Source organism: Acomys russatus, chromosome 26 (genome assembly GCF_903995435.1).
Source record: "Acomys russatus chromosome 26, mAcoRus1.1, whole genome shotgun sequence".
Taxonomy (NCBI): domain Eukaryota; kingdom Metazoa; phylum Chordata; class Mammalia; order Rodentia; family Muridae; genus Acomys; species Acomys russatus.
The window spans coordinates 11,470,967-11,498,886 of record NC_067162.1 but is presented as its reverse complement, the minus strand read 5'-3'; the positions used below and the strand labels follow the sequence as shown (position 1 = coordinate 11,498,886).

General features: G+C 50.5%; 1 protein-coding gene and 2 non-coding genes across 6 annotated transcripts; all 3 read right to left on the bottom strand.

Moving 5' to 3' along the window:
• Positions 1-65: 65 nt before the first annotated feature.
• Positions 66-21,251, bottom strand: Tnpo2 (transportin 2). 4 transcript variants are annotated; one of them, XM_051168807.1, is made up of 25 exons: positions 21,112-21,251; positions 19,930-20,041; positions 17,940-18,015; positions 17,708-17,857; positions 13,680-13,786; positions 13,461-13,594; positions 13,297-13,378; positions 13,103-13,225; positions 12,874-12,992; positions 11,247-11,307; positions 10,977-11,142; positions 10,667-10,819; positions 6,955-7,180; positions 6,588-6,759; positions 6,127-6,213; positions 5,945-6,052; positions 5,705-5,863; positions 2,878-2,965; positions 2,581-2,679; positions 1,768-1,863; positions 1,397-1,502; positions 1,108-1,207; positions 956-1,030; positions 741-868; positions 66-660 (listed from the first exon to the last, which is right to left on the bottom strand). In XM_051168807.1, exons 2-24 carry the CDS (start codon positions 20,026-20,028, stop codon positions 761-763), a joined length of 2,694 nt encoding a protein of 897 aa, XP_051024764.1. In that variant the 5' UTR covers positions 20,029-20,041; positions 21,112-21,251; the 3' UTR covers positions 66-660; positions 741-760. The 4 variants fall into 4 exon arrangements, with proteins under 4 accessions (XP_051024764.1, XP_051024763.1, XP_051024765.1 ...); XM_051168806.1 differs by having other exon boundaries at positions 19,930-20,084; positions 21,112-21,126; XM_051168808.1 differs by lacking the exon at positions 21,112-21,251 and having other exon boundaries at positions 1,397-1,472; positions 19,930-20,127.
• Positions 2,762-2,837, bottom strand: LOC127209688 (small nucleolar RNA ZL2). The gene has a single exon (XR_007833205.1). It is a non-coding gene; the product is annotated as a small nucleolar RNA ZL2 (small nucleolar RNA).
• Positions 6,841-6,908, bottom strand: LOC127209734 (small nucleolar RNA SNORD41). Its single transcript, XR_007833243.1, has one exon. It is a non-coding gene; the product is annotated as a small nucleolar RNA SNORD41 (small nucleolar RNA).
• Positions 21,252-27,920: the final 6,669 nt, after the last annotated feature.

Below are 27,920 nucleotides of genomic sequence, written 5' to 3'. Positions count from 1 at the left end.
TGACAGGGCAGCCCCAAAATGACCACCCTCCTCCTTTGGCCCTGGGGGCCCAGCTGAGGTCCCCCAAACCTCCCAATCACCGCCAATTCCGGCAAAACAGCGGAAGCTTCTTATACTCTAGATGCAAGGTACACAGAAGGCCATAGGCATAATTTGGGGGTTCACTAATTCTACTGTCTCCATGCAGTCGAGGAAATGGTGGGGCGGCTGGCCCAGCCTAGCTGGCTGTGGTGCCCGCACATGCGTGTCCACATGTGTACATGTGAGTGTATGCTTCTCTACAAGGAACCCCCCTCCCCACCTGTAATTCCCTTGCCTTATCTGACACCGGATTCGGCAGGCCTTATGGATTTCTCCCTCCCGCCTGACTGGCCCAAGTGAGCTGCCTGAGATGACCCAGATTAGAGCCCAGAGAACTCTTGCCCACGAAGAAGTCCCACCCCCCTCCCTCTTTGTAGGATGAGCATGGAGTCCCCACCCACCTGCCCACTCGTCAGGCCCGGTGGGGCAAGTGGACCGACAGATGGACAGATGCAGACTGGGTAGCATCTGGATTGAGGTCCCACTCACTCCTCCCTAACCCCCCTTGACCAGGGCACAGTGACTTCTGGAAGCAGCACATTCCCCAGCACACCCTCCGACGATGACGCAGACAGAAACCTGCAGGGGAGGGAGAGGGAGGGTCAGGGCCTTCATCCTGGTCACTCTCTGATAGCCTGAGTACGTGAAGACCCGCTCACCTGGTGGTCTCCACGTTCACCTAGACCCCGTAGAAGGCTGCCAGCCTCTCCTTGAGCAGAGGTGGGAACTGCTCTGAGAACTGTTGCCAGTTCTCCTCTCCAACCTGGTCTTTGAAACCATGGAGGATCTGCAGTGAGGCAGAGGTGACAATGAGCTGGGGCAAGCCTGTGGTGCCTAGTCCCCAGGTCTCCCATGTGACCAACCGGAGCCTCACCTTATAAAACATGTCCCGAAGGTCATCCTTCGGGCTCACCCAGGAGGCTACAGCATCGCAGAAGAAAATAAAGTCCTGAAACATGACGGATCCCATGTGAGGGGCCGCCCAAGCCAGCCCCCGCCCTGCCCTCTGAGCCCCACTGCCCGGACCTGCACAACACCCCCAGGATTGACACCAATCATCATGCAGATGCCTCGGAAGGCAGAGTCCTTCTCTTCGTTGTCCCGGATGTTCCTAAGGGACGTGCACCTGGCCATGGAGGAGGGCAGCAGGTCAGTGGATGGACTCAGGGATGGACAAGCATAAATGAAGGATAGATGGAGGGAACGGGGTGGGGGTATCAGTAGGTAGGTCTCCCACATGCATCCATGGGGTGGTGCTGGGGAATACAGCTGTCCTGCCCACCCCCAGCAGGCCCCCACCCAGGCAGGCACACACCAAGGCCGGATGAACTGCTGCAGCATGGGTGCCACCTCCTGTGGGCACACGTAGCCCAGGCGGCCGATGGTGATGGCTGGAATGGCAGAGGGACTCGTCAGGCGACCTGCAACCCCGAGTGGCCCCGGGACGGTACGTGGCGGGGCCTCTGACAGGAGGCACCGAGCCCCGCCCCACAGGCCCCAACAGAACGACCCTATGGTTATCCTGGGCCTTTGAGTTTGGCCCACTTGGTATCCTCCCAGCCCAGCCTGGATCTCTTCCCGTATATTCTAAAGCCAGTATTCTTCTTTGGGTCCCTCCCAGAATCCTATTTCAGACGCTGATGCCCTTCCTGACCTCCCTCCTCTCAGCCCAAGCCTGGCACTCACCTGTGTTCTCCAGCAGTGTCTTGGGCGTGTTGGGCCTGTTAATGATCTCCACCAGATTGCTGAGGACCATCTGCACATAGGGCTGCATCTCTGCCCCTAGGGAGCAGCCAATCAGAGCCCTGCATGGCCCGCTCAACCCACAGAGGGCTGCATCTCTGCCCCTAGGGAGCAGCCAATCAGAGCCCTGCATGGCCGGTCAACCCAGAGGGCCAGCTGGGCATGGCTGACCTCACTCCATGATCCCAGTTCCGTGCAGACTGGCACACCACAAAGCCTGAGAGGACAAAGACCCTCCTCGGGATGCTCACAGCCAACTCACAACAGACCCACCCAAAGGAGTCTCTAAAGTCACTACCCACAAGGTGTTGAGACCACTTTGTCCAGTCTAAGGACAGGAGGCCAAAAATCACCCAACTGAGTCCAGTAGGCCTTTGAGAAAAACAATTACAGGAGATGGTCCAGTAAGAACAGACCATCTGCCGGGCGTGGTGGCGCACGCCTTTAATCCCAGTACTCGGGAGGCAGAGGCAGACGGATCGCTGTGAGTTCGAGGCCAGCCTGGTCTACAAAGTGAGTCCAGGACAGCCAAGGCTACACAGAGAAACCCTGTCTCGAAAAACCAAAAAAAAAAAACCAAAAAAAAAAAAAAAAAAAGAACAGACCATCTACCACACCTCACAAATAGCCTTCCAGTATTTAGGAAAATCAATCACATTCTTGCCCCATTCCTTTAGGGGATGTGTCAGAATCAAGGTCTGGCCCAGGATGGAAACAGACCAATGAGAGGCAGTCTGCCACTTTCAGGGCACTCACCCATCTGCATGCAGATCTCCCCGATGGCCCAGGTGGCGTTGTTACAGACAGAGATGAACTCAGGGTTCAAGTTGGTGCCCAGAATAGGCATGAACTCAGCTAATACAAAGAAAAGAGCAGAGAAATAAGAGAAGCTGAGCAGAAAGGCCAATGAGGCCAAGCTGCTAGAACTGGCTGGGCGGGCCCCATCAGACAGTACGAATACATCCCAGTCCGGTCACAGGCTTCCCAGGGTAATGTCTGCATCACTTGAGGCCAACACTGGGGTCATGGACAGAAACACAGGAGGCAGCCTACCGATACAGGGCTTGACGTGGATAAAACAGGCTTTGGTAAGGTCTCCCAGAAGGGCGAAGGAGCTCTGCCGAACCTCAGGCATGGAATCCTAAAGTTGGGAGAGGTGGCAGAAATGACATGGTTCCTCCCACCACTTGCATCTAAGCCACTCCAGGCGACACAGTCCTTAGAGCACATCCTGACCACAAACACTGGTTGAGGGCAGGGCTGTCCCACACTGCTAGCCTTCTCCTACTGCACTCGAGCCTTTTGCCAGGACCTGCCAGTGAAGTCCATTTGTAAGCAGCTACTTTAAAAATGCTCCCTGGGGCTGCAGAGATGGCTCAGTGGTTAAGAGCGCTGCCTGCTCTTCAAAAGAACCTGGGTTCAATTCCCAGCACCCATATGGCAGCTCACAACTGTCTGTAACTCCAAGATCTGACACCCTCACACCAATGCCCATAAATTAAAATTAAATAAAAAGTATTTTTTAAAAAAGTTTAAAAACTGCTCTAGAACCCTGTTATATCCCCAGCACCCCTCCCTCATCCAAAATCCAAAAAATTAATTTTTCTTGAGACAGGGTCTTGCTGCAGAGAGCAGGCTGTCCTAGAAATGCCATCTTCCTGCCTAAACCTCTAGTGGTCACCATCATGCCCAAGGACTCTCACACTTCCTATGGAATGAAGCACAGGTGTGCGTGTGCATGAGGCCATCTTCCTCAGTTGTCATCCAACCTTATTTTTGAGGTGGTTCCATTCTGAGCCTGGCTCGCTAAAACTCAGCCAGACAAGCTGGCCAGAGAAGCCAGGAGGCCTGATTCTACTTCCACAGAGCTGGGGTCGCAGGTACCTCTGTGCAGCTGCAGCCGTTTATGTCTATCTTTAATTATGTGCCAACACTGGGTAAGAGGGCTGTGCACGTTTACAGGTGTCCTTGCAGGCTAAAGAGGGAGCAGATGCCCTGGAGAGCTGGAATTACAGGCAGTTGCAATTGGCAGCTGCCTGATGTGGGTGCTGGGACCAAACTGAGGTCCTCTGGAAGAGTAGCAAGTGCCCTTCACCTGAGCCTCTACCCCAGCCTTTTACACAGGCTCCTGTGATTGTCCAGCAAGCACCTTACTGACTAAGCCATCTCCCCATCTCCCTGTAGTTTGGTTTTTGAGACAGGGTCTCACTACATAGCCCTGGTTAGCCTGGAACTCACAGAGGCCCAGCCGCCTCTGCCTTCAAACTCAAGTGCTGGGATTAAAGGCGTGCACCACAAAAGGCCCTTACTTTACTTTTCAGATCAGCTTGTAAAATACGTGACAGGAACTTTACTGTGTAGATGTATATGTGGGCAGGGTGTGAGTGCGCACCTGTGAGCGGGAGGGCAGGCAAAAACCAGATCTTATTCCTGAGGAATCATCCAATGTTTTATTTATAAAAAACAGATGTGAGCCAGGTAGTGGTGGCACACACCTTAAATACCAGCACCCTGGAGGCGGAGGCAGGTGGATCTCTGTGAGTTCCAGGACAGCCAAGGCTACACAGAGAAACCCTGTCTTGAAAAAATAAAAGCTAGGTGTTATTCCTGAGGAACTAGCCACCCCCACTCATTCATTCATCTATTTGTATGTTGGTAGACAAGGGTTCTACCGCCGACCACGCTCAGCCTCCTTTGCTGTCAGACACAGGTCTTTCACTGGCTTGGAGCTCACAAATTGAAACAGAGTGGCTGACTAGCCATCCCCAGAGATCTCTGCTACCCACAACTGCACTGGAATTTAAGCATGTGCCACTACACCCAGTTTTGGGTTGTTATTGTTTTTTGTTTTCTTTTTTAAGTTTGTGGAGCTCAAACTTGGGTCATCATGTTTTCACAGCTCTCTCCCCACCCTTGAATTTATATTATTTAGTCTTTGTTTGTATGCATGACTAGACACATGCGCCTTAACAGGCATGTGGAGGCCAAGGACAATGTGTAGGAATTGGCTCACTCGGTCATGTGAGACCTGGGGTTCTCTGGTCAGGCAGTCAGAGACCTGGTGGTGGGCATATCAATAGCACAGAACTGATTATTTTATTTTGGAGACAAGGTTTCACTATGGAGCCTAAAATGCAGCCATAAACCTCTGATTCCTTAGTGCTGTGATTAAAGTCATATACTACCATGCCCAGTCTTTTTAAGATTTACTTATTAAGTATACAGAAGAGGGCACCAGACACATTATAGATGGTTGTGAGCCACCATGTGGTTGCTGGGACTTGAACTCAGGACCTTTGTAAGAGCAGGCTATGCTCTTAACCTCTGCGCCATCTCTCCAGCCCAAATATATTTATTTATTTTTATGTTAAATATGTTGACAGTTTTGCCTGCATGTATGTCTGCGTACCACATGCGTGCCTAGTACCCACATAGACTACAAAGAGCATGGAATCCCCTGATGGATGGTTGTGAGCCACATGTGGGTGCTGGAACCAAACCAACATCCTCTTCAAGGGCCAACTCTCCAGCCTGTGAAATTTTATGTTTTAAGGTCTCCTGCCCTCCAATATACCCTGGGCATAGTCAGGGCCCTGACCACCCTGACTAATCTATGGCAGTTGCTATGTAAACTGTTATGGTCTAGAAAAAGTCACCTGCGGGTCGTGGCACAAGCCTTTAATCCCAACACTCAAGAGGCAGAGGCAGGAGAATCTCTGAGAGTTTGAGGCCAGCCTGGTCTACAGAGCAAGTTCCAGGACAGCCAGGGCTACACAGAGAAACACTATCTCAAAAAATAAAAAAACAAAAAACCCCCAAAACTTTGGCCCATTTAGGTGTGGCCTAACTTGGGAGTGGCATTTGTTGGTTACCCACTCACCTGCATACACTGGAAAAGCAATGTCATGATGTTACTTCGGGCCACCAGCTGTTCCACATGGCCACCCAGGCCCTCAGCCAAGCCACTAAGCAGGTCTAATGCAACAATCATGAAGTCCTTGTCAGGGGCCTCGTATTGTTCGGGGTGTTGTGTGTACATCTAGATACAAATCGGGCAGATGAAGAAAGCAGTGTAGGTCTGGACAGTAGAGCAAGGGGGCAGGGGGCCCAGGGCGCTCACCATGGCCTGGGCCAACGTCTTCTGCACCAGGGTAACACAGCGCTGGTAGACAGGCTCACAGTAGGGCAGGAAGCCACTCTGCAGGGCAGTGGCCACAGACGACAGACACTGGCAGGGGAAAGGGCAAGAGTGAGCTGAGGCCAGGGAGGCGGACTCTGAGGGGAGGCCCTGAGCCCGCTCACCTCCAGCAGCGGGAAGAGGTCCTTGTCTTCATCCTTGAGCTCATTCCACTTCTGGATCAGCGGCGGCATCAGCTTCTGAATGTATTCCTAGAGAGGAAGTGGGAAGCTGAGCTTCCTACATCAGCACCGCAGCGGACTCATCAACACTGTGCCTTGAAAATGAGACCCAGGCTCCTGGCCATGGCTCAAGACCTGTGAGCCCTGCTGATGCTTCTCATCCGCCTGTCCCTAGTACATCCTTCCCGTCCTCCCACTCCCAGGAACCCGCACGGCACTGACTATGGTGTCTCCTGACTACCCATCACTCCCACTAGACTGGAAGCAGGGTAAGGGCAGGGCTATGTGCTTCAGCATGGCTGTCAAGGCCACGGCCACATCCCTGGCGTGTGACACAGGGTCAACACCAAGACACCAGATGCCAAGCGACACAGAGATGGGACAGAGTGTGTCTGGGCTCTCACCGGCTGATTAAGGTGGTGGCCCACGGAGTCGGCCAGGGTGCCAATGGCGTCATAGAGGATAAGCAGGTTCTTGTGCTGGTATTTGCCAAAGGCAAAAACAAGAGTGTCAAGGATGTAGCTGAGGTAGGGCACCAGCTCTGTGCATGCCTCCTCCTCCAGGGTAGCAAAGGCACTGGTGGATGGAAACAGGAAGGAAAGCTTAATCAACTCTAGCAGCCGGAGCTGCAGCACAGACAGCTCAGGAGGGTGGACACGGGATCAGCCAGTACGAATACGACCGACATCAGGCGTGTCAGCAGTCACAGGCATCATCATTTCCCAGGGGGAGGGGCCACTGCAGGGACAAGGGTCAGGAGTCAAGGCTCACCTGCAGGCTGCCTCCTGCACCCTCTTATTGCCATCTAGGATACGCTTGAGCAGCTCCGTCATCAACGGCTTGAGGTGCATATCAGGCGGCTGGCTGACTACCCAATGGGCATAGCGGCTCAGCGTCCAGCAGGCAATGGAGCGTACCAGTGCCTTCTTGTCTGACAGGCACTGGATGAGGTGTGGGATCAGCTCAGGTAGATAGGGCACCATTCCCTGCATGCAGCCTGCAGTGAGGAGAGGAGAGTTTTGAAGAGAAGGCTGAGGCCTAGGCATATCCAACCCAACATGAGAGGTGAAAAAAACTGAGGCTTAAGGGCATTTCAAAGAGCCCATGAAAGGCAGGAGGAAGAGACACAGCAGACACACTGGCTAAGTCTAAGATGCTAGCACTTAAGACAAGGCAGTAGGCCAGGCGGTGCCTTTAATGGCAGCACTCAAAAGACAGAGGCAGGCGAATCTGCCAGAGTTCAAGGACCACCTGGTTTACAGAGCAATTCCAGGACAAATCAGAGCTACCAGGAAAAAAAAAAAAAAAAAAAGACAGGAGCCCCGCCACAAGTTTAAGGCCAGCATAATCAGAGAAAGCCCGCCCTCTCAAAAAAAAAAAAAAAAAAAAAAAGGGGGGGGGGGGAACTAGAGAGATGGCTCACAGCACTGGCCGGTCTTCCAAAGGACCCGGGTTCAAATAAAATTAAATAGTTAGACTGTGTGGGACAGCAAGGGCCCAGACATACAGGAAGTGCTTCCCAACTTGAAACCTTCTGAGATTTTTGTGATTTTCTGCCCCCCCGGCCCCCTACCCCCACTCCATTTACTTTATTTTTTAGTGTTTGAGGGGGGCTGGTGAGTGGGTAAACGTGTGTGCATGTGTGTTCAAGTGCCCCCCAAGAGGTCCTGAGGATGTCAGTTAACCAGGAGCTGGAGTTACAGGAAGTTGTCAGGGCCATATGGGGGCTGGGAACGAAAGCATCACGTAAAAAAAAAAAAAAAAAAAAAAAAAAGAAAGCATCAAGTGCTCTTAACCACTATGCCATCTCTCCAGCAGCCCCACCCCACCCCTTTTTATTATAGCCTTGGCTGTCTTGGACTGGCTTTGTAGACCAAGCTGGCCTCAAATTCATTTGCCTACCTCTGCCTCCCAGAGTGCTGGGATTACAGTTGTGCGCTACTGTGCCTGGCTCTAGCCCTTATTTTCTAACTTTATAACTATTGTTTTAATTATTTATGTTTGGTGGGTTTTTTTTTTTAATGTTTTGTTTCCCAGTACTGGGAATAATAAAACCTTAGGCTTCCTGCATGCTAGCCCCCGCTCCCGTTTTGCCCTGACTTTATGGAACTCATATGTACCTCAGTCTGGCCTTCAACTCAATAGATATGCCAGCCTCTGCCCCTAAGTGCTAGGATTAAAAACATATGCCCAGGGGCTGGAGAGATGGCTCAATAGTTAAAAGTACCACCTGCTCTTCCAGAGGTCCTAAAGTCCTAAAGTCAATTCGCAGCAACCACATGCAGGCAGAGCACTGTGCGCACAATAATAAATAAATAAATAAATCTTTAAAAAAGAAAAATGTGGCCAGGCGTGGTGCCACACACCTTTAATCCGAGCACTCTGGAGGCAGAGACAGGCGGATTGCTGTGAGTTCAAGGCCAGCCTGGTTTACAAAGCGAGTCCAGGACAGCCAAGGCTACATAGAGAAAAAAACAAAAAAAACAAAAAAAAAAAAAAAAAGAATGTGTCAAGCTAGGAACAGACCTCTTCATTATTGGATCAAGTCTCTAGATCTCTCTCACTTGTCTACAGACCACAGTACACCTAACAGGATTGTCTCAACATATTCACAGGTGAGACTTTCTGTTCTCTGGAAGCAGAGGCAGAATTGGCACATGTTCAAGACTTGCTTGGGGGCTGGAGAGATGGCTGAAAGGTTAAGAGCACTGACTGCTCTTCCAAAGGTCCTGAGTTCAATTCCCAGCAACCACATGGTGGCTCACAACCATCTACAACAATGAGATGGTGCCCTCCTCTGGCGTGCAGGCATACTCGTGGACAGAATATTGTATAAATAATAAATAAATAAATCTTTAAAAAAAATAAAAAAAGACTTGCTTGGGCTCTGTAAGTGATCCTGCTTTCCAGCCAGGTGTGGTGATACACACCTGTGATACCAGCACTAGGGAGTCTGAGGCAGGAGAATCACAGCATTGGAAGACTAGCTCAAAAAACAAAAAATGGCTGGGTGATGGTTCCAGGACAGCCAGGGCTACACAGAGGAAACCCTGTCTGGAAAAAGGAAAAACAAGAAAAACAAAAAATAACCATGCACACATATTGCAAGCTATCTGAGACGTCATTGTCCCCAAGAAGTTGAAGTCAGGAAACCATTTCTGGATGGAACCTAGAGCCTTTTAAAATCTAGACAAAGCCGGGCGTAGTGGCGCACGCCTTTAATCCCAGCACTCGGGAAGCAGAGGCAGGCGGATCGCTGTGAGTTCGAGGCCAGCCTGGTCTACAAAGCGAGTCCAGGACAGCCAAGGCTACACAGAGAAACCCTGTCTCAAAAAAAAAAATAAAATAAATAAAATAAAATAAAATAAAATAAAATCTAGACAAGTGTTGCACTGGTAAGTTGTATCCTAGTCCAGTCCCAGGCTTCACAAGCTCTCCAGAGCCGGGTGTGGTGGCACACACCTGTAATCAATCCCAGAACTCAAGGAGGAGGAGGAAGAGGAGGGGGAGACGGAGGCGGCTGCGGCGGAGGCAAGTTGACAGCTGTGAGTTCCAGGCTGGCCTGGTCTACAGTTAGCTCCAGGACAGCCAAGGCTATACAGAGAAACCCCATCTCAGTGGAGTGGGTGGGTGGAGCTCTCCAGATTTGAAATCGAAAGCTCTTGCTACCTTACTCATTGCTTTGGGTCAGAAGTCTGGGTGTCAAAAATGACCACAGTTCATACTGTACGTCTTGTGGAGGAGAAAAAAGAAACACAAACTATGCCAATCACAGGACACACTGTGAGCTTTGTTTTTGCTATCTCGCTAGCTTGCCTGAACTCTCTGTGTAGACTACGCAGGTCTCATACTTGCAGTTGTCCTCCTCCAATTGTTAACTACAGGTGTGCACACCACTGTGCTCAGTGTCGCCCTGTGTTAAATCTGAGGAAACCCCACAGCCGCGCCCTTCTAATTCTGGTGGGCAGCCTCACAGCAAGCATCAGCTTTCAGCCCTTTTTGTGCATTGGGGCGTAAGGAGAGTGGTGTCAGGCTCTGTAGTCTGGCCATGTAGGAAGCCTAGGCTTGGCACTGGGTAAATGGATGGGGTTCCCCTGCGTGGACTGGGATGCCAGGGGTACCCCAGAGGGATAGGTACCAAGGAAGGACTTGCAATGAGCCCCACAGCTGCTGTCCCTATGCTCAAACCATTACAGAATCCCCTGCTTGTGAGAATCAGGAAGTGGGGGCTAGTAGTGTGTTGAGAACTCGGTGGGGTGGGGATTTTACAGAGCTATTTGGAAAGGAAGCCAGGTGGTGGTGGTCAAAGAGAAACCCTATCCTGAAAAGCCAATAAATATAGATTGGTAGACAGACGGATAGATTGATTAAGATTTTTTTTTATAGTTGAGGAAGCCTGGCCCATGTTATGGAGCTGCACTCCATCGCTGGCATTGCTCATGTCTGTCCAGATAGGTGCCAATCAAAAATGTAGGCAACTCACCCTCAGCAATGGCACCCAGCACCAGGATCCCTGACTCCTTGACCACCCACTCAGGGTGGAACAGGAGGCCCTTGAGCAGGGGAAGCAGGTGGGGCAGCAGTTCCTCCCGGAAGACGTTGGCAAGGACATCCAGAGCAGCTGCTGAGCACTTCCCTGAAAGGAAACAATGGGGCTCAGGCTCCGAGAGGCTGTGGGGCTGCTACTCAGCCTTGTATCTCAGCCCTGGGACCAAATGTCACCACCAAGTCTTCACCAACTGTTCCGCACCAGCTTCTCACCCCCTCCCCGCAGAGCTGGCCGGACTACCTACTCAGATTCCAATCTGACAAAGCATCGTCGTCATCATCATCCTCAGCGTCCTCAGAACCATCAGGCCGCTCAGCCTCATGGGGCAACGTCACTGTGCGTGACTTGTGGAAACGTGGCTTGATGTCCTGCTCGCTGTCAGGTACTGCCTCGTCCTCCTCCACGTCCCCCTAGGGACCAGCCCAGGCAGATTTCTTAGCACTGGCTGGAGACTCCAACCCAGCACCCACGGCCCTGTCCACCCATAGCCAGCTGAGGGACACCCCTGGCTGACCTTAAGCAAGATGATGTCAATTTCAGAGTACTTCATCCCATTCACGAGGATAGGGATCAACCTATTGGGAGAGAGACCATGTAAGGATGCAGGGACCCTGGCTGAGGTGCCCATCCTGAAGGGAAAGCAGGGTGTGGGTACGAGTCCTGAAAAAGGGCAGACTGTGGTCAGCACACCCGAGTCCCCATGTCCTATATCTGTTTCTGTCCCTTCAGGGACTTGACCGCTTATTTTCAGCCACTGTGATTAAGAGACACAATTTTTTCCCTTTCCTTTTGAAATAGCACCTACGTAGCCATAGCTGGCCTAGAAATCACACGCCTTCTTGGGACTGGAGAAACAGCTCAGCAGTTAAGATCATCAGTTGCTCCAACTCCAGCCCCAAGGAATTCAATACCTTCTTGTGGCCTCTGTGTGCACTGCACATATGTGGTGCACAGACATACACGCAGGCCAAACACTGATACACATTAAAAAACAGTAATTAAAAAGATAAAAAGAACATCATGATCTTTTTCCTCAACCTCCAAACACTGTGACTGCAAGTCACATCCAGCGGCCCCATCTTTCCCCCTTAGTAATAAGTGCCACCTAATAGCTCTCCACCCAGAAACAACAAATGCACAACCATCTGCCCCACTATCCAGGCACTCTAGAGATGAAGCTGCTGGCAGGGACCAAGCAGAAAGAGCAGCTACACATAGCTGCAACATAACAATCAAAGACATGATACAACCCGCCTGTCCCCTCTGCAAGGGTGTCTCATTCCTCCTCAAAGTCCTCTGTCCCTCCAGCCACAATGCCTACTTGTTATCAATAATCTGAGATAGCCAAAGGACCCAAACTGGTAAAGACAAGGGGGGTTCAAACCAGCCACGGTGCCTCCTGTCTCTAACCACAGCACCTGAACAGTGTGAGTTCTAGGCCCACTTGGCTCAAAAATCCAAAAAGGTAAGCTTTGTTACTCTTGTTAAAGTACCACTCAAGAGACTCTGACCTGCTAAACTGAAGAATGCCTGAGCCTACAGGATGGTGGTAGCAAAGGCCTTCAATCCCAGCACTCAGGAGGCCAGGCTGTTCAAGGCCAGCTTGGTCTACAGAGTAAGTTCAGGACAGCCAGGGCTACAGAGAGAAACCCTATCTCAAAGGGAAAAGGAAAAAAAAAAAAGGAAGAATGCCAAAGCTACACGTCACCTGTCCAGGAAGACCATGCCTGGAAGGCAAGTCACACAGGAAGTGGATGCCTCTCCCATTCTGAGCACCTGGATCCAGCCAAGGCGGAGGCCTTGAAGTGTTCTTTCTTCATTGTCTCTTTTTGCCTACTAGGTTTTTTTCAGACAGGGTTTCACTCTGTAACCCAAACTGGCCAGGAACTCACTGTGTAGCCTAATCTAGCCTCAAATATTTGTGACAATCATCCCACCTTAGCCTTCCAAGTGATGGGTGTGATCGCTTTCTCTTATGTAATGTTTGAAGTCATTAAAGCTACATCCCTTAACAATTGATGTACACTAGACTCAAAGTAAACTGACATACAGTACCTAAGTTATGGTAAGCAAAAGCGGCCAGAGGGAGGCACAGGCGCAGGGAGGGCTAGAGGCTGAAGGCATGGGGCTGCAGCACTCACTGGACCAGGTGGGAGGCCAGGACTTCTTTGCAGATGGGCTGCTCGGCCAGCGTCAGCCAGAACTCACAGGCCTCCAGGGCCACATTCTCATCATGGTCCTGGGTCCTCTGCAGCATGTACTGGGGCAACAGGGAGAGGCTGGGACCTAGTCCAACTACAAGGGATTTCCCAACTACCCCCATCCCCCACCGCCAGCCACCCGTCTGCCCTTGGTGTTGACCATCCACACCTGTATGATGCTGTGCATGTGAGGGATGAGCCTGTCGATGCGAACTTCCAGAAGCATCACAAGGGCACGGCACACATTCTTTCTCACCTCAGGGTCATCATCCACAGCCAAGGCAAACAGGTGCTGTGAGAAAGGGCAAGGTCAGCTGCCTGAGGGCCCTCAACCTCTGCCCAGGACCCTGACTAGCGACCCACCTCAATGAAGGTGTCAATGTTATCCATCAGCGCTTGGGCACGGTCCATGATGAACTGGTTCACACAGGCAATGGCATGGGACCTGGGAGTCAGTGAAAGTACTTATGACCTCCCGCACCTGCCCGTCGATGCTAAGACCTTTGTGCCCCGGGAACTTCACATACCGGATTTTGGGGCTGCAGTGCTTGAAAAACTGCAGGAACTTAGGGATCATGATGTTCAGGGGCCTGTTGAGAGCATCACTGTCCAACAGCTCAGAGGAGTCTTCACAGATCTTCTGTAGGGCTCCAAAGGCTCCCTGAGTAGAGAGGAGAGACAGCTGTGGGACCTACTCCAAGCTCCAGTCCCTGCGTGGGCCAGGCCAGGTACTGCTTATGGCCTACCTCACAGGTATTATAATCCTCTGAGTTGAGCAGGTTGCACAGCTGGGGTAGCAGCTCAGGCCACATCTGCAGCTCACCCTTGGAAGCGATGGTGGTGATGAGAATGCCTGGGGCAGCCAGGGAAAGGAGGCTGCTCAGGCTGGGCAAGGCCCTACCAGTCCCTCCACCCTCCCCACCAGGAAACTGGCTCACTAGCTTTCCTTTTTCTCCCATGCAAGTCCTGCATGGTACCCAGACCCTTTCTTTTGGATGCTGGTGACAAAACCCAGGTCTCAGGAATGCCAAGTAAGCACTCGACGGCTTCTTCAGGTAGCACTTGCTGGCTCAGCACATACCCTCTAAGCATATGAAGCACCTGTGTTATGGGATCTGCCCAATTCACTGCTTTTAGAACTGAAGAAAGGGTGTGAGGTAAAGACGCATAAGCCAGATGGGTGGCCACAAGCCAAGGGCTCAGAGGAGAGGAAATTGCTTCTCAATTGTTTTTATTTTACAGTACAGAGGATTGAACTCAGGGCCCTGAACACAGTGGGCAAGCATTCTACTGCTGAGCTAAATCACCATCCCTGCTTTTTAAATTTTGTATTGTAACCTTTAGAGTTAAGGTCCCAAGGCAAGACCTGATCTTGCAGATCCTGCCTCAGTTTCTTGAGTACCTGGGGTCACAAGGCTGTGCCATCAAACCCAGCTAGAGAGGAACAGTCTTACAATGGTGGCCAGGTGACATCTTGACATATATACAAAGACCTGAGGGAGACTAAAACAGATGAAGAGGAGGAGGTGGCTTTCAGTCACCTGGGGCAAAAATGTCTTGGCTAGAGGTATGACGGGCCTGGTGTAGTAACATAAGAAAGGCCAGAGTGGTTGTGGGCAGGAAGGTGGTAGGGGCCAAGTAGTCAAGTCATGAAAGCGCCCACATCTGAAGAAAGGATTCTACTGACAAGTAGAAACCCAAGGGAGGGGCCTGGGGAGATGGCTCAAGTGAGAGTGCTCTGCCGCGCAAGTTGAGGACCTGAGTTCAGGTCCCAGGATTCACATAAAAAGCAGGTGTGGTGACACACACGGGTAATGACAGTGCAGTAACCGGTTGAAACAGGAGCCCCGCTGGCTACCAGCCTAGCTCCAGATTCTTTGAGTGAAAGAACACAGTATCTGCCAGGCATGGTGGTGCACACCTGTAATCCCAGCACTCAGGAGGCAGAGGCTGGCAGATCGCTGTGAGTTCGAGGCCAGCCTGGTCTACAAAGCAACTCCAGGACAGGCAAGGCTACACAGAGAAACCTTGTCTCCAAAAACAAACAAAGAACATAGTATCTGATGCTCTCTTTGGGACACACACATACACAAAGCAATAGGGAATATGTGCTTAGTAAGCGAATGTACTGACGTTGGAACTAATGTTCACATTACAAGAACTTGATTACAATAGTGAAATGCACAGGTACTAAGTAGAAGGCATTCGCTGAGGCCTGAGAGAAACTGAGCTGCCAGGGGGAACTAGATCTGGGGACCTGTGCACACACCACCTATCAACACAAGATGGCAGTGTTTCACTAGGGCAGAAGCTGCCGCTGCCAACTCTCAAGTGCAGCCAACCCCTAAAACTGGATAAGACTGTGAGGCCGATGCCATCCCATGATGAGACAAGACACCCTCCCACCTCCCATCCGCTGCAGTGGCCATATCACAAAACCTCTCTTGTACCACATGGGTCTCAGCCTTCAACAGAATAAAGAACACCAGCTTTGGTCAGGTGTTGTAGTGGGATCTGTAATGCAGCCCTTGGGAGCCTGAGGCACGAAGACTCCAGGCTTGAAACCCCAGGCTGAGTGGCAAAACCCTGTTTCAAAAAAAAAGTCCCAGCACCCTACAGCTTTTCCAAGGCTTCTGCAAGTACAAATATTTTATGGGGAATTAGTTTCAGGTCCTCAGAGAGGACAAAATTAAGTGCATTACAGGGACTGGCGCAGTGCTTGACAGTACCTATGCACTCCCGCCTGCAGAGAACAGGTGCACTGTATCAACTGAGCTATATGCCCCATCTCCCACAGACTTTAAATCACCTCTAGATGACTTAAATTCCTGTAATAATGTCAATAATACATAACTATAAAGCATGTTGTGCCCTCCCACTCCCCCACCCACCACAAGATAGCTGACTGTGTAATGTTGACTACCAGCAAGCCTGACAGCCTAATTTGGATCCCTGGGACCAACATGGTAAGAGACAACAATTCTTTAAAGTTGTCCTCTGACCTCTACACATGAATAGTGGCACTATAGACCCAACTCCACCCTCCACACAAATGTTTCTTTTAAGTACTATATTGCTAAGGAAAAAATGTGGACATATATGACTCAGTTTCCACCCCTCCCCATGAATATTTAGGAGCTACAGCTGTTTTAACCTCGCAGGCCCCAAACACCTGGCTCTAATTGAATTACTACTTTTCTTTCATTATATCGGTAGTTTGTTTCTAGGCAGGATCTCACTTTGTAATCTTGGCGGGTCTGGAACTCATTATGCAGATCAGGGTTGCCTCAACTCACAGATCCACCTGCTACTACCTTCCAAGTGCTTGAAATTAAAGGCCACCATGCCTAGCCTTTACTTATTTATTTTTGAGACAGGATCTCACTTAGGGTTCCTGGAACTCACTATTTAGACCAGGCTCCAAAGTATGTGCTACCACACCCAGCCTTTTATTTATTTTTCAGGTTTCCTTTCCTGTGGTATAAATAGCGGTCTTTTCCTTCCAACAGTCTAAAGGGGTCCAGCAAGATGGCTCAGTGGTTAAAGGCGCTCACTGCCTGCCACCCCTGATGGCCTGAGTTCCAACCCTGAGCCCCACACAATAAGAGAAAACCAACAACCAAATTGTCTTCTAATTCCATACACATAGTACACACAAGTAAGTAAAAAATAAAGCCATTTGTTAGTTGACAGATTTCAAGAAAAACAATGGCTTTTTAAAAATCAGGAGCAGGGGAAATGACTCAGCAGGTTAAAAAAAAAAAAAAAAACATCCACCACCAAGCCTGAGGACCCCAGAGCCCACACGAGCTGGACGCAGCAGTGTGCATCTGTAATCCCATCACTTCCACAGTGTGATAGAAGAAAAGGACAGGAAGCTATTTTGCCAGTAAGCCTGATATACTGTGCAGCAAAAAAAAAAAAAAGAAAGAAAGAAAGAAAGAAAGAGACCCATCTCCACAAGCTGGAATATGAGAACTGACTCTCCAATGTGGTCCTGACCTCCAGACTCAGGCATGCGCACGCTACACACACACACACCTACACACACACACACACCTACACACACACACAACACACACACACACACACACACACACACACACACACACACACACACACACACACACACACACACACACACACACACACACACACACACACACACACACACACACCCTTAAAGCACTGCTAAGAAATCACCTGTTAATGTTTCCAATGAAAAGTCTTAAGGGAAAATGACCTTGGTGAACCCTGTGGCACTGCTGCAATGTCCCCAGCTAGTCCTCCCTGGACTCAGCAAGGTGCTCCATTAGCTAATTCCCACTGCATAGGAATCATTGTGGGGGGCATTATTAATACTCCATGTGGACAGAGGAAGCAAGTGTTACAGCTGCTGAACCTCAGGCACATAGTTTGAGACTACATCACAAAACTGTGGACAGCGAGTTACTGAGGTACCCAGGAGGCTGAGGCAGAAGACTGGAAAGTTTGAGGCCAGCCAGGACTACTTTGTCTCAAAAAGAAAAAAAAGGAAAAAAAAAAAAGACTGACCTGCACTGCTTGGCTTGTTTCCAAGCGGTTACTTGCCAGGCAAGTCCCTTTATCATCTCTGTGCCTCAGTTTCCTCTCCAGTCAGATGGCAGTAGTAACAGTGCTATCACAGAGGGTGCTGGAGCATTCAGTAAGCAACACCCTCAACACGTTGAATAGCTTCTTGGCCCAGAGCAAGCCCTTAGTGTGTCCTTGGTGACGACCCCCACATCCCCCTCACCAATGGTGGCTCGGATGAGAGAGGAGGCGTCGCCGATGTTGTTGAGACACTCTTGTTTGATGAAGTCAGCCACGGGAGGCGGGAAGCTCTGGTAATGCGCCTTCACATTGTTCTTGAGGATGAGGCCACTGAGAGAGCGGGTTGGCTCATCTGTGGGAAAGTGCTAAGGTCAGAGGGCTGTGGTAGTGAGGAGACCCACGATCTATGAGGCATAGAGGGACACACAACATACCTTCTGATTTGAGTCTGGTCAGGACGAAGATCAGATAGTTGTTGAAGTCAGGAAACTGGTTGAGTTGTTTAAGTTTCTGCCAGGCTGTTAAGGGACTTGGAAAACTGGTATATTGGGGCATGCCTGTCATCCCAGCACTAGTGAGGCTGAAGCAAAGATCTTGAAACCAGGCCAGCACAGACCACATCCCAAGATCTTGTCTCAAAAAAAAAAAAAAAAAAAAAAAAACAACTTGACAGGAGCCTTTCCTATATTCTCTCACTGCCACACTGCTCAGAATGCCAGTGGCCATACGAGGAAGGGCACTGATCCACTCCTATTCTCACAGCATCACAGAGGCTTTTCAGGAGGGCCAAGTCCACACACTAGGGCACACATCTAGCTTCCTGCATGATCCATATGTCGTTACCAGAGCAGGAGAGGGCTGGAAGAGACGAGCCCTGAAACTGGCAGCTGCTCTTCACTTCTGACCCAGGCACTCCAGCGGTGCCTGCTTTTCTCAAGCAGAAAGGAAGTCTACCTGGGTGTGATACATGCCTGTAGCTCTGGCACCAGGGAGGCAGAAGCAGGAAGATCTCCCTGAGTCCAGGGCCAACCTGGGCTACATATTCAGTTCTGAGTCTGTTGTACAAAGCGACCCCGGGCAGCATGCTGCAGGCGCTAATGTTCCCCCAGCATCCCTGCAGGAAAAGGTGGGGGACTTGCCACATTTTCAAACGAAACTTGGACTATTTCAGCATTTTACGTAAGACCAGGCTGCTCTCAAACTCAAAGACTCACCTGCCTCTGCCTCCTGAACACTGATTAAAGGTATATGCCATGGGGCTGGAGAGATGGCTCAGCGGTTAAGATCACTGTCTGCTCTTCCAGAAGACTGTGTTCAATTCCCAGCACCCACATGGCAGCTCTCAACTGTCTGTAACTTCAAAAGATGACACCCTCACACAGACGTACATGCAGGCAAACACCAATGCACATCAAATAAATATACATTATTAAAAAAAAAAAACACTCGGGAGGCAGAGGCAGGCAGATCGCTGTGAGTTGGAGGCCAGCCTGGTCTACACAGTGAGTTCAGGATGGCCAAGGCTACACAGAGAAACCCTGTCTGGGGGGAGGGGAACAACAACAACAACAAAAAAAACAAAGGCGCCGGGCGGTGGTGCATGCCTTTAATCCCAACACTTAGGAGGCAGAGGCAGGTGGATCTCTGTGAGTTCAAGGCCAGCCTGGTCTACAAAGTGAGTCCAGGACAGTCAAGGCTACATAGAGAAACCCTGTCTCAAAAAACCAAAAACAAAAAAGAAAGAAAATGCCCCACAGCTATGCCCACAGGCCAATCTGATGGAGGCAATTCTTTAATTGACCATTCCTCTGTTGTGGTTTGGTTTGGTTTGGGGCTGGTTTTTTTTGTTTGTTTGGTTGGTTGGTTGGTTTGGTTTGGTTTTCGTTTTTTTTAAACTGGGTTGCCTAGGCTGTCCTGGACTCTCTGTAGACCACGTTGGCCTTGAACTCACAGAGAGCCACATGCCACTACCTCTAGGACAGGCCCTCTTCCTAGGTCTATCAAATTGGCAACCAAACCAACCATGATATTTATATATAAGTTTTCAACCACAAACACTCATGTTGCAACTCCAGCGTCCCTCCCGATATCTACCCTCATTCTGACAAACACAGAACTAAAATCTGAGATGGCTGAGCCTCTCACCCTGGTTCCTAGCTAGGGCTTAGCCAAGGCATTTTCCCTTTTCTGAGCCTCCAGGTCCCCATCTGTTAAACCAAAGTTAACAGCACTCTTAACAGTTAAAGGGTTAAGTGCTCAGTGAGCATTAGACATTCCGGAAATGGAACCCAAAGATCTCATCCATGTCTTGTTCTCTCACAGCAAAAAGGGTCTGGGAATCACGAAGTAGTCCCTCCCTCTCTGGCCCCGACCAGGTGCAGGCATAGGCCCTGTTCCATCAGCCCCGGAAGGAAAGAAGGATACATCCTGCACAATGCGCTGAGTAGCCGTGTTGGGCGACTGCGAGTCTTTGAGGAGCTGCAAGACCTGCTGCAGGCCCTGCTCGTCTGGCTGCCAGTCCATGGCGCAAGGCGAACTGCAGGAGTAGGGGCCTGGGTCAGCGCTGGGTCTCTGGGGTTCTGTGTGAGACCCAAGTTGTGTCCCCGAGGCAGAGGCGGCTGCATGCAGACGCAAGCGCTCTCCGCGGACAAGCAGAGGCCTCCGATCCGCGCCTGTCCGAGTGCGGAGTCCCCGCCAGCTAAGCCATCCTCGGCCACGCAGTCGCGGGCTCGGGAGTGCGAGTGGGGGTAATATAAAAGCGGGCCATCAGGACCGGGGGCGTGGGCGCGACGGATCCACATAGAGCCTACCGTGGAAGCCTCTTCCCACGGCGGTCCACACCGCCGCCGCCCCCGGTTACGGGCCTTACGGCTTCCGCCTCCCTCTAGGGCGAGAGCGAGGGCCCCGCCTTAGCGGTCTTCCAGGTGAAGGCTCAGTCCACGAGGATTCCCTGCCCCCAAATCCAGCCTTCCAGCTCCGCTAGATCCCAGCCGCCTCCTCGGTTCCTGAGCTCCTCTAGCCCAGATCCTTCTCATTCCTGCTGCCTCCCCTAAACCGGCCCTACAAGCTCGGTAGACGCCACATGCCCCCTTTCCGGCCTAGACGCGGCCCATTGACTCCCCTTAACCAGAACTCAAGCAATGTCCGACAGTTCTCCAATGTCTCTTTGAATGAGAGCCAGTCAAAACCGCCCAACCCACGACCAAAGCCCCCAGAACCTGTTCCCGCTGCCTGCCCCAATCAGATGTGGCCAAGTCTCTCTCGCTCTCACCCTCTGCCCAAGTCAGCAGTAATTCCTGCTGACGGATCTCTGGCAACTCCCCCAATTAAGTTCCCCAAAGCCCCCGACACCAAGTGGTCGGGGACCCCCATCCGTCCAATCCCTGCAGCTTTCCTTAAAGAGCCCCGCAAAATCACCCGCCCGGAGCGCTACCCTCAACGGATCCCATCGCCGCCTCGTAGTCAAAGCCAGCAAAGCCGTCTGGGCTTGTATCTGACGCCCCTCCCTATTAAGGACCAAACAACAACCCCCCCCCCAACTTTCAAGCGTGTCTTCCCCCCAATCAAACCCAACCAAACCGCGCCATAACAGGTCCCCACACACACCCGATCCTCGCGACGTCCCCCGACGATTCCCCCAATCAGGGGCCCTCCAGCCCGACCCCAGCCGCCCCACTGGCCCGCATCTCGTGGCACCCGAACCTGCCCGGGCGCCGAGGCCCCACCCCCTGAGATCAGATCAGCTCCCCATCCCCCGCCCGGCCCGTTCTGCCGGCCTCGAGAGCTGGCCCAACCCGGTTCCCCGCCTCTCAGCCGGGCGCGACCCCGACGCCTGGGCGGCGCGCGGCGCAGGCCCAGAACCCAGGGAGGTTCGAGGCGAGCTGAAGCCAAGGGGCCCCGGCCGAGCGAGGCCCACTTACCAGGCCCCGGGAGGCAGCGGCGGCGCCTAAGTGCTGCAGCTTCTCCAGAGGTTCGCGCGGAAGGAGGGAGCCAGAGCCAGGGAATAAAAAATATAAAATAAACGCGGCCGAAATGAACAGCTTCGGCTTCCGTACGCCGTTCAAACTGGCCTAGCCAAGCCAATCGGAGGGCGAAGCACACACACGTGATCTGGCACAGAGCGGCCCTTGCCACGCTGGGTCACGTGACGGTACAAGTGCCTCCTCTGGGCCTCTCTAGCCATCAGGTCCTCCCAGACTCTTCTACTTTTTCTGACTGCAGCTTTCTTTTCTCTTTTTATGTGTATTGATGTTTTGCCTGAACCATGTGCATGCAGTGCCATAGGACCAGAAGGGGGCATTGGACGCTCGTGAAATTGGAGTTACAATGGTTGTGAGCCGCTGTGTGGATGTTGAAATCAAATCTGGGTCCTTTGCGAGAGAATCATTGGGTTAACCCTCTAGCCCCCGTGACTGCAGCTTTTTGCTGGAGCTATAAAGCTGTTGGTGCATGGATGCTCTCGGTGTGTAAAGAGCCTAGGAATCCCTAGACCACAGCTAACTGTGCCCTTACCACACTCCCTAAAAGTTAAAACTGTGCTCAATCCGGCGTGGCGACCCATAAAACTGTAATCTGAGGACAAAGCAGGGAGTGAGGACAGAGATAGGGGGTTACCAGGACATCCTGGGATACATCATAAAACTCAGTTCACCAAAAAATAAACTAAGGGCTGGAGAGATGGCTCAGTGGTTAAGAGTGCAGCCTGCTCTTCCAGAGGTTCTGAGTTCAATTCCCAGCAACCACATGCTGCCTCACAACCATCTATAATGTGATCTGATGCCCTCTTCTGGCCTGCAGGTGTACATGCAGGCAGAGCACTGTATACATAATGAATCTTTTTAGGCCGGGCGGTGGTGGCGCACGCCTTTAATCCCAGCACTTGGGAGGCAGAGGCAGGCGGATCTCCGTGAGTTTGAGGCCAGCCTGGGCTACAGAGTGCGTCCAGGACAGTCAGAGCCGTTATACAGAGAAACCCTGTCTCGAAAGACATCATCATCATCGTCGTCATAAATCTTTAAAAAAAACAATTAAGATGAAGCCAGGCCGTGGTGGTGCATGCCTTACTTAGTCCCTGCACTCAGGAAGCAGAGGCAGGAAGGTCTGCCTGGTCTACAGAGCTAGTTCCAGGACAGCCGAGGCTACACAAAGAAACCCTGTCCCAGGAAGAAAGAAAAATAAATAATAGAAGTGGTTCTCTTCCACTCTCCTAAACAGCACCTACCTGCTCTCAAAAGAAGAGCAAGGCATGCACCTTGGGGTGGACTTTATACCTGACAAAAACTGGTTTCCTACGTTGTTATTGTTCAAACTGTTTAACACTTGTGCTGGATCTCCTGGGACCAGAGCTACTAGATAGTTGTAAGTCATGTACGTGTTGGCACCCCAACCAGCGTCCTATGTAAGAGTAACAAGTCCTTTTAACCCCCGGGTCAACTTTCCATCCCATGGCTAAACCTTTCAAATAAAATGAGCTAGTTCAGTTCGAACATAAGACCTAATCTCTTTCCCCACCTGAAGATGAAAGTGAGATGAGAGTCCTTGCCCAGAGCATTTAGGCAAGGGCAAGATCACCAATGCTTCTGCCATCTGTATCCAGTAGAGCAGTTTTCCTTTTCAACGCAGCAAAGTGTTGCAGTTTGGAATGGGAGACCCTGCTGTTTTTCTTTAACTTCCTTCCGGTCTTCTTCCCTTCCTAGCCCTGTCGCTGATCAGGGACTCCCTCTTAGGCCACTCGCCTCCATTTCAGTGGATATTGTATAATTTGCTCCTTTAGAGCTGATCCAATTTGAATAATTACTCAGGTAATAGATTATCTGAAAGTTCGGCTTTTAGCACAGCTCAGTACTACTGGATAATTGTCTCTGCGCCCTGCCTAAACCAATATTTACAAAACCAGTATTGTAATCCAAAAGCACAACCGAGCCCTGCCCTGGATTTTATTGGCCTTCGAATGAGGGACAGAGGTCTGTAGCTATGTCTCGACCTGAGAAGTGAAACAACTTAGCCCATTTCCCCACTGGCACACTCAGTCCCGGTTACGTTCACTCATGAAAAGCATGAATTAGGGCCTTACTAGGCTCGGTTGAGAGAATTTTTTAAAAGCTCCCGAAAACTTAACATAAACAGAAACCCTCCTTAAAAGACACGTGCGGTAAGCCGCTTTGCGCATGCGCAGAGCTTTCACTCACCACCATGCCATACCCGTGACCCTTGAAACTACAACTCCCGAGATGCCGTGCGTCTACGACTCAATTGATCGGTGGTGATGGGTTAGTACCTGAGTTCTTCCGAGTTGGATATTAAACAGGAGACGGAAGGGTTGGAGAGTGAACAGTAGCTTTTTGTTTAAGGTTAGTTTTTTTTTCATATTTGTATGGGGAGCATGAGTTTTTTTTTTTTTTTTGATCAAGCATGGGCATTGACTCCAGGTAGAGGCCATGTATAAAATGCAGAGCACTTAATGCTTCTTAAAAATGTGTTTGTACCCAGCACTCAGGAGGCAGTTGGATCGCTGTGAATTCAAGGCCAGCCTGGTCTACAAGGTGAGTCCAGGCCAGCCAAGGTTACACAGAGACACCCCCTCCAAAAAGGGGGGGAGGGTTGTATTCAGATGGTGTGTGTGGAACTTGCAAAGCTGTGCGTCCTAGGGGCTGTCCAGGTATATGTGCATGCTCCTTGACCCACCCACCGTACCACCTCACTGACCCACTTTTTAAATCTGGTTTTCTGAGGTAGGGTCCACCTCTGTATCCCAAGCTGTAGCCCTACCTTAGCCTCCTGAGGGCATACATGCTAGCCTGACCACTACATGAGCCTTAGTTAGCTTCCCTTTCCCCACAAGAGATTTTGAATCAGGACAAGTTTCCTGACCGGTTTTTGTTGGTTTGAGATGGTGTCTTTCTGTCCTGCCCAGGCTAGTCTTTTTGTTTGTTTTGTTTTTTATTGTTGTTGTTTTTGGAGACAGGGTTTCTCTGTGTAGCCTTGGCTGTCCTGGACTCCCTTTGTAGAACAGGCTGGTCTTGAACTCACAACGATCCACCTGCCTCTGCCTCCCAAGTGCTGGGATTAAAGGTGTGTGCCACCACGCCCGGCCATGCCCAGGCTAGTCTTAAACCATGCACTCACTTCAGCCTCCTGAGTAACTACAGCTGGGCAGTACACTGGGCTCTGTTCCCTCCTTAACATTTATTCCCAGCCATGAAGTCTCCAAATAGAATTTTCCTATGCAAATTCACAGTGGCCCTATGCACTCAGTATTTACTAGACTTCAACTAAAAGCATTCTGATCGAGTCCAACTTCGAATCTCAGTTTACAGAAGCCTCCCTGCCTCAGTAGCTCCTCACAAATACTTTTGGTTTAGAATGTGTAGGTCAGCCAGCGCCTGTAATCCCAGCACTGGTGAGGCAGAGGCAGGTGGATCTCTGTGAGTTCTAGGCCAGCCTGGTCTACAAATCCAGGACAGCCAGGGATGATACACAGAGAAACTCTTGTCTCAGAAACAAATAAAAATAAACAATGTGTGGCTCGTGGTCTCTAGAATGGTTGCATTCATGAGGCCTTGGGTTCCATCTCAGCCGTTCAAAAGGAGTGTCCAGGAAAGGATGAAAAAAAAGATGGCTCAACAATTAAGGAACTTGACAGCAAGCCAGACAACCTGAGTTCTATCCCACCTGATGGAAGGAAAGTGAGTGATGGAAGGAAAGTGACTTAAGGCAAGTCCTCTGACAGCGACAGTGACATGTGTGTGAGCACACACTCACAAGTGTGCTGCCTTTTTAAAAAGGTTACAAGGACTAGAAAGATGTACATGCAGAGGACCTATCAATGAGCCCTCTAATCAGGCAACAAGGAACCACCTGCAACAGTTCCACTGGAACCAAACCCAGGGCCTCTACAAGAGCAGCAAATGCTCGCTGCCAGTGAGCCATCTCTCTGGCTACGGTCTAATTTTTAAACAGGACATTCAAGATGTAGGTCAAGGTTAGTGTGGTTGCCAGCAGGCACCAAAAAGTAGGTCCCATCCCCAGACCTGTAACACAGCCTGTTAGCCTAAGCTAACTTCTCTCAGGGAACCAATGAAAGCAGTTTAATCACTGGGCCACAGTCAACTATACAAATAGTCTCTTTTGCTCTCCGCAGTGCTGAGGAGCAGAGAGCATCTCAAGTGTCAGGCAAATGTTCTGTGTCACTGAGATACAGCCCAGCCCTGGCTCTTTACAACCTGAATGCAGACATGCTTCCCTATCTTTAAAAACAGACAGAAGAAAGCCCAACATGTTAGTATACTGTTTTAATCCCAGCTTTTGGAAGGCAGAGGCTGGTGGATCAAGGCCAGGCCTATCGACAAAATGAGTTTGTGGACAACCAAGGCTATGTGTGGAGAAAATCTGCCTCAAAAGAACAAAAGACCTAAGCCTCAGTAAGGCAAAGTGATGGTTTAGGAAACAGCTCAGTGGTTAAGAGCACTTAGTGGTCTTCCATAAGACCAGAGTTCAGTTCCCAGTGCCCTGTCAGGTGCTTGACAACTGGCTCTAACGCCAGCTCCAGGATTCAAAACACACAGCATCTGCACAGATGGCAGATATGGCCATACAAATGAAAATGTTTTCAAAAGACTAAGTGATTTATACAGTACCATAGAGCTAACAGGCACAAAAACAGGTGAAAGGCTACCAACTCACCCAAACTTGTACTTGAATTTCCTTTCCCTAGGTCACACCTGGATAGGCTCTGTGAAGGGAGGGGCTTGCCCTGCTTATCAACACACTCCAAAACAGAGGCCAAGCTGCTGTCCTGGTGACCTACTTGTGTTATCTATGCCTGCTTAAGATCCAACTGTTGCTGGCTTACTAGGAAGCAGCCACAGTTGATCCATTAGTTTCTTGTGTTTCTCCCCTATCCTCTACCCAGCCAACCCCTCCTTTGAGGACCTCTGAATCCCAGAAGAAAATAACCCAGGAAAGCATTACTGTGCATCAGGAAGTGCTAAGGATCTTTATACCTACTGCTCCTTCTGCCTGGAGCACACTCGAGGACTTCCTTCACAACTGCCCTGACATTTGGGATCTAGAGCAAATGTTATCTTCTCAAGCTGTCAATATTGACCAACTTTATTTTTTGTTTGGGGTATGGTGGAGAGAGAACATGAAACAAGAGTTACCCCGAACTCCTGATCCACCTGCCTCCACCTCCCAAACCCAACTCCTACGAGGTGTTACCCGAGTGACCACAGGGCCCTCAGACTGTGTTGACAAAAGCTAGGGGCACCACCTCAACATTCCATACCCATAGCTATCTGTCCTTCCGCAGGCCCCATTAGAGCTTGCTACTGTCCAATCTTTTTATAGTGCCTGAGAACTCTTCCTCGCCTCTCTCCAGAATTTGATCAAATGTCACCTAAGGAGGCTGGAAGGCTAGCTCAGCACTTAAAAGTATTTACTGTTCTCCCAGAGGACCCCAGTTGAGTTCCTAGCAACTACATGGTAGCTCACAGCCAGCTATGACTCTAGTTCCAGGGGCTGTGATGCTCTCTTCTGGCCTCCTCAGGGACCAGGCATCATGCGGTACACAGGCATACGTGAAAGCAAAACACATAAATACAAGCTGAGCGTGGTGGCACACTCCCGTAATCCCTGAAGAGGTATTGGCACGCGGATCTCTGTGAGTTCGAGGCCAGCCTAGTCTACAAAATGAGTCCAGTACAGCCAAGGTTACCCAGAAAACCCTGTCTCAAAAAAAACAAAACAAAAGTAAAGTACAAGTTGGAGAGATAGCTCAGCCATTTAAAGGCTAGGCTCACAAACAAAAATATAAAAAAGTGGCCTAAAACAGACATCCGCTCCCCAAGCAAGCCCTAGCCCATCCCTGTTAGTAGTAACCACATCCTTTTTTTCTTTCCACCTTCGACAGGGAGAATGTTCTGGTCCCCAGAACCCAGAACAGCCTTGGCATATAGTGAATGGCTGGTCAGTATCTTGGGAATAAATAAGATCCAAAACGTAAGATAAGTATACTGCAAACGGCGGAGTGCTGGGGAATCAACACAGCCTTATGTGTACTATTCAAGCACACTTACACTCAGATAGCCCAAGTCACATCTAACCTGCGACTGTGAGGAGACATGAAAGGCTGTACACATCCACACATTGCTGCTGAGGCAAGAGACAACCCTTGTGCATATAAGACCCTGTCTCAAAACAAAAACACAAACAAGACTGGGCTTAAGAGCCACAATTACTAAAGAGGCAAGAAAGATGTCTTGAGAGTCCAAGGCAGGCAGCACGTGCTCCTGCCAACCCTCCCTTCTCCTCACCCCCCCCCCCACACTGGGTCCAGCCCAGCGCAAGCAGGTGTGGATCCACTAGGAGGAGAGGCTTAGCTTGGAGAGCGCAAAGAAGATAAACCAGCACACAAC

Bases quoted from the DNA above. Each gene is read 5' to 3' on its own strand.
- Tnpo2 (XM_051168809.1), bottom strand. From the start codon at position 20,028: ATGGACTGGCAGCCAGACGAGCAGGGCCTGCAGCAGGTCTTGCAGCTC. The intron at 13,595-13,679 runs GTAGGCCATAAG...CTCTCTACTCAG, and splicing joins AGGATTATAATACCTGTGAG to GGAGCCTTTGGAGCCCTACA. The intron at 1,864-2,580 runs GTGAGTGCCCTG...GCTGCTCCCTAG, and splicing joins GGAGATCTGCATGCAGATGG to GGGCAGAGATGCAGCCCTAT.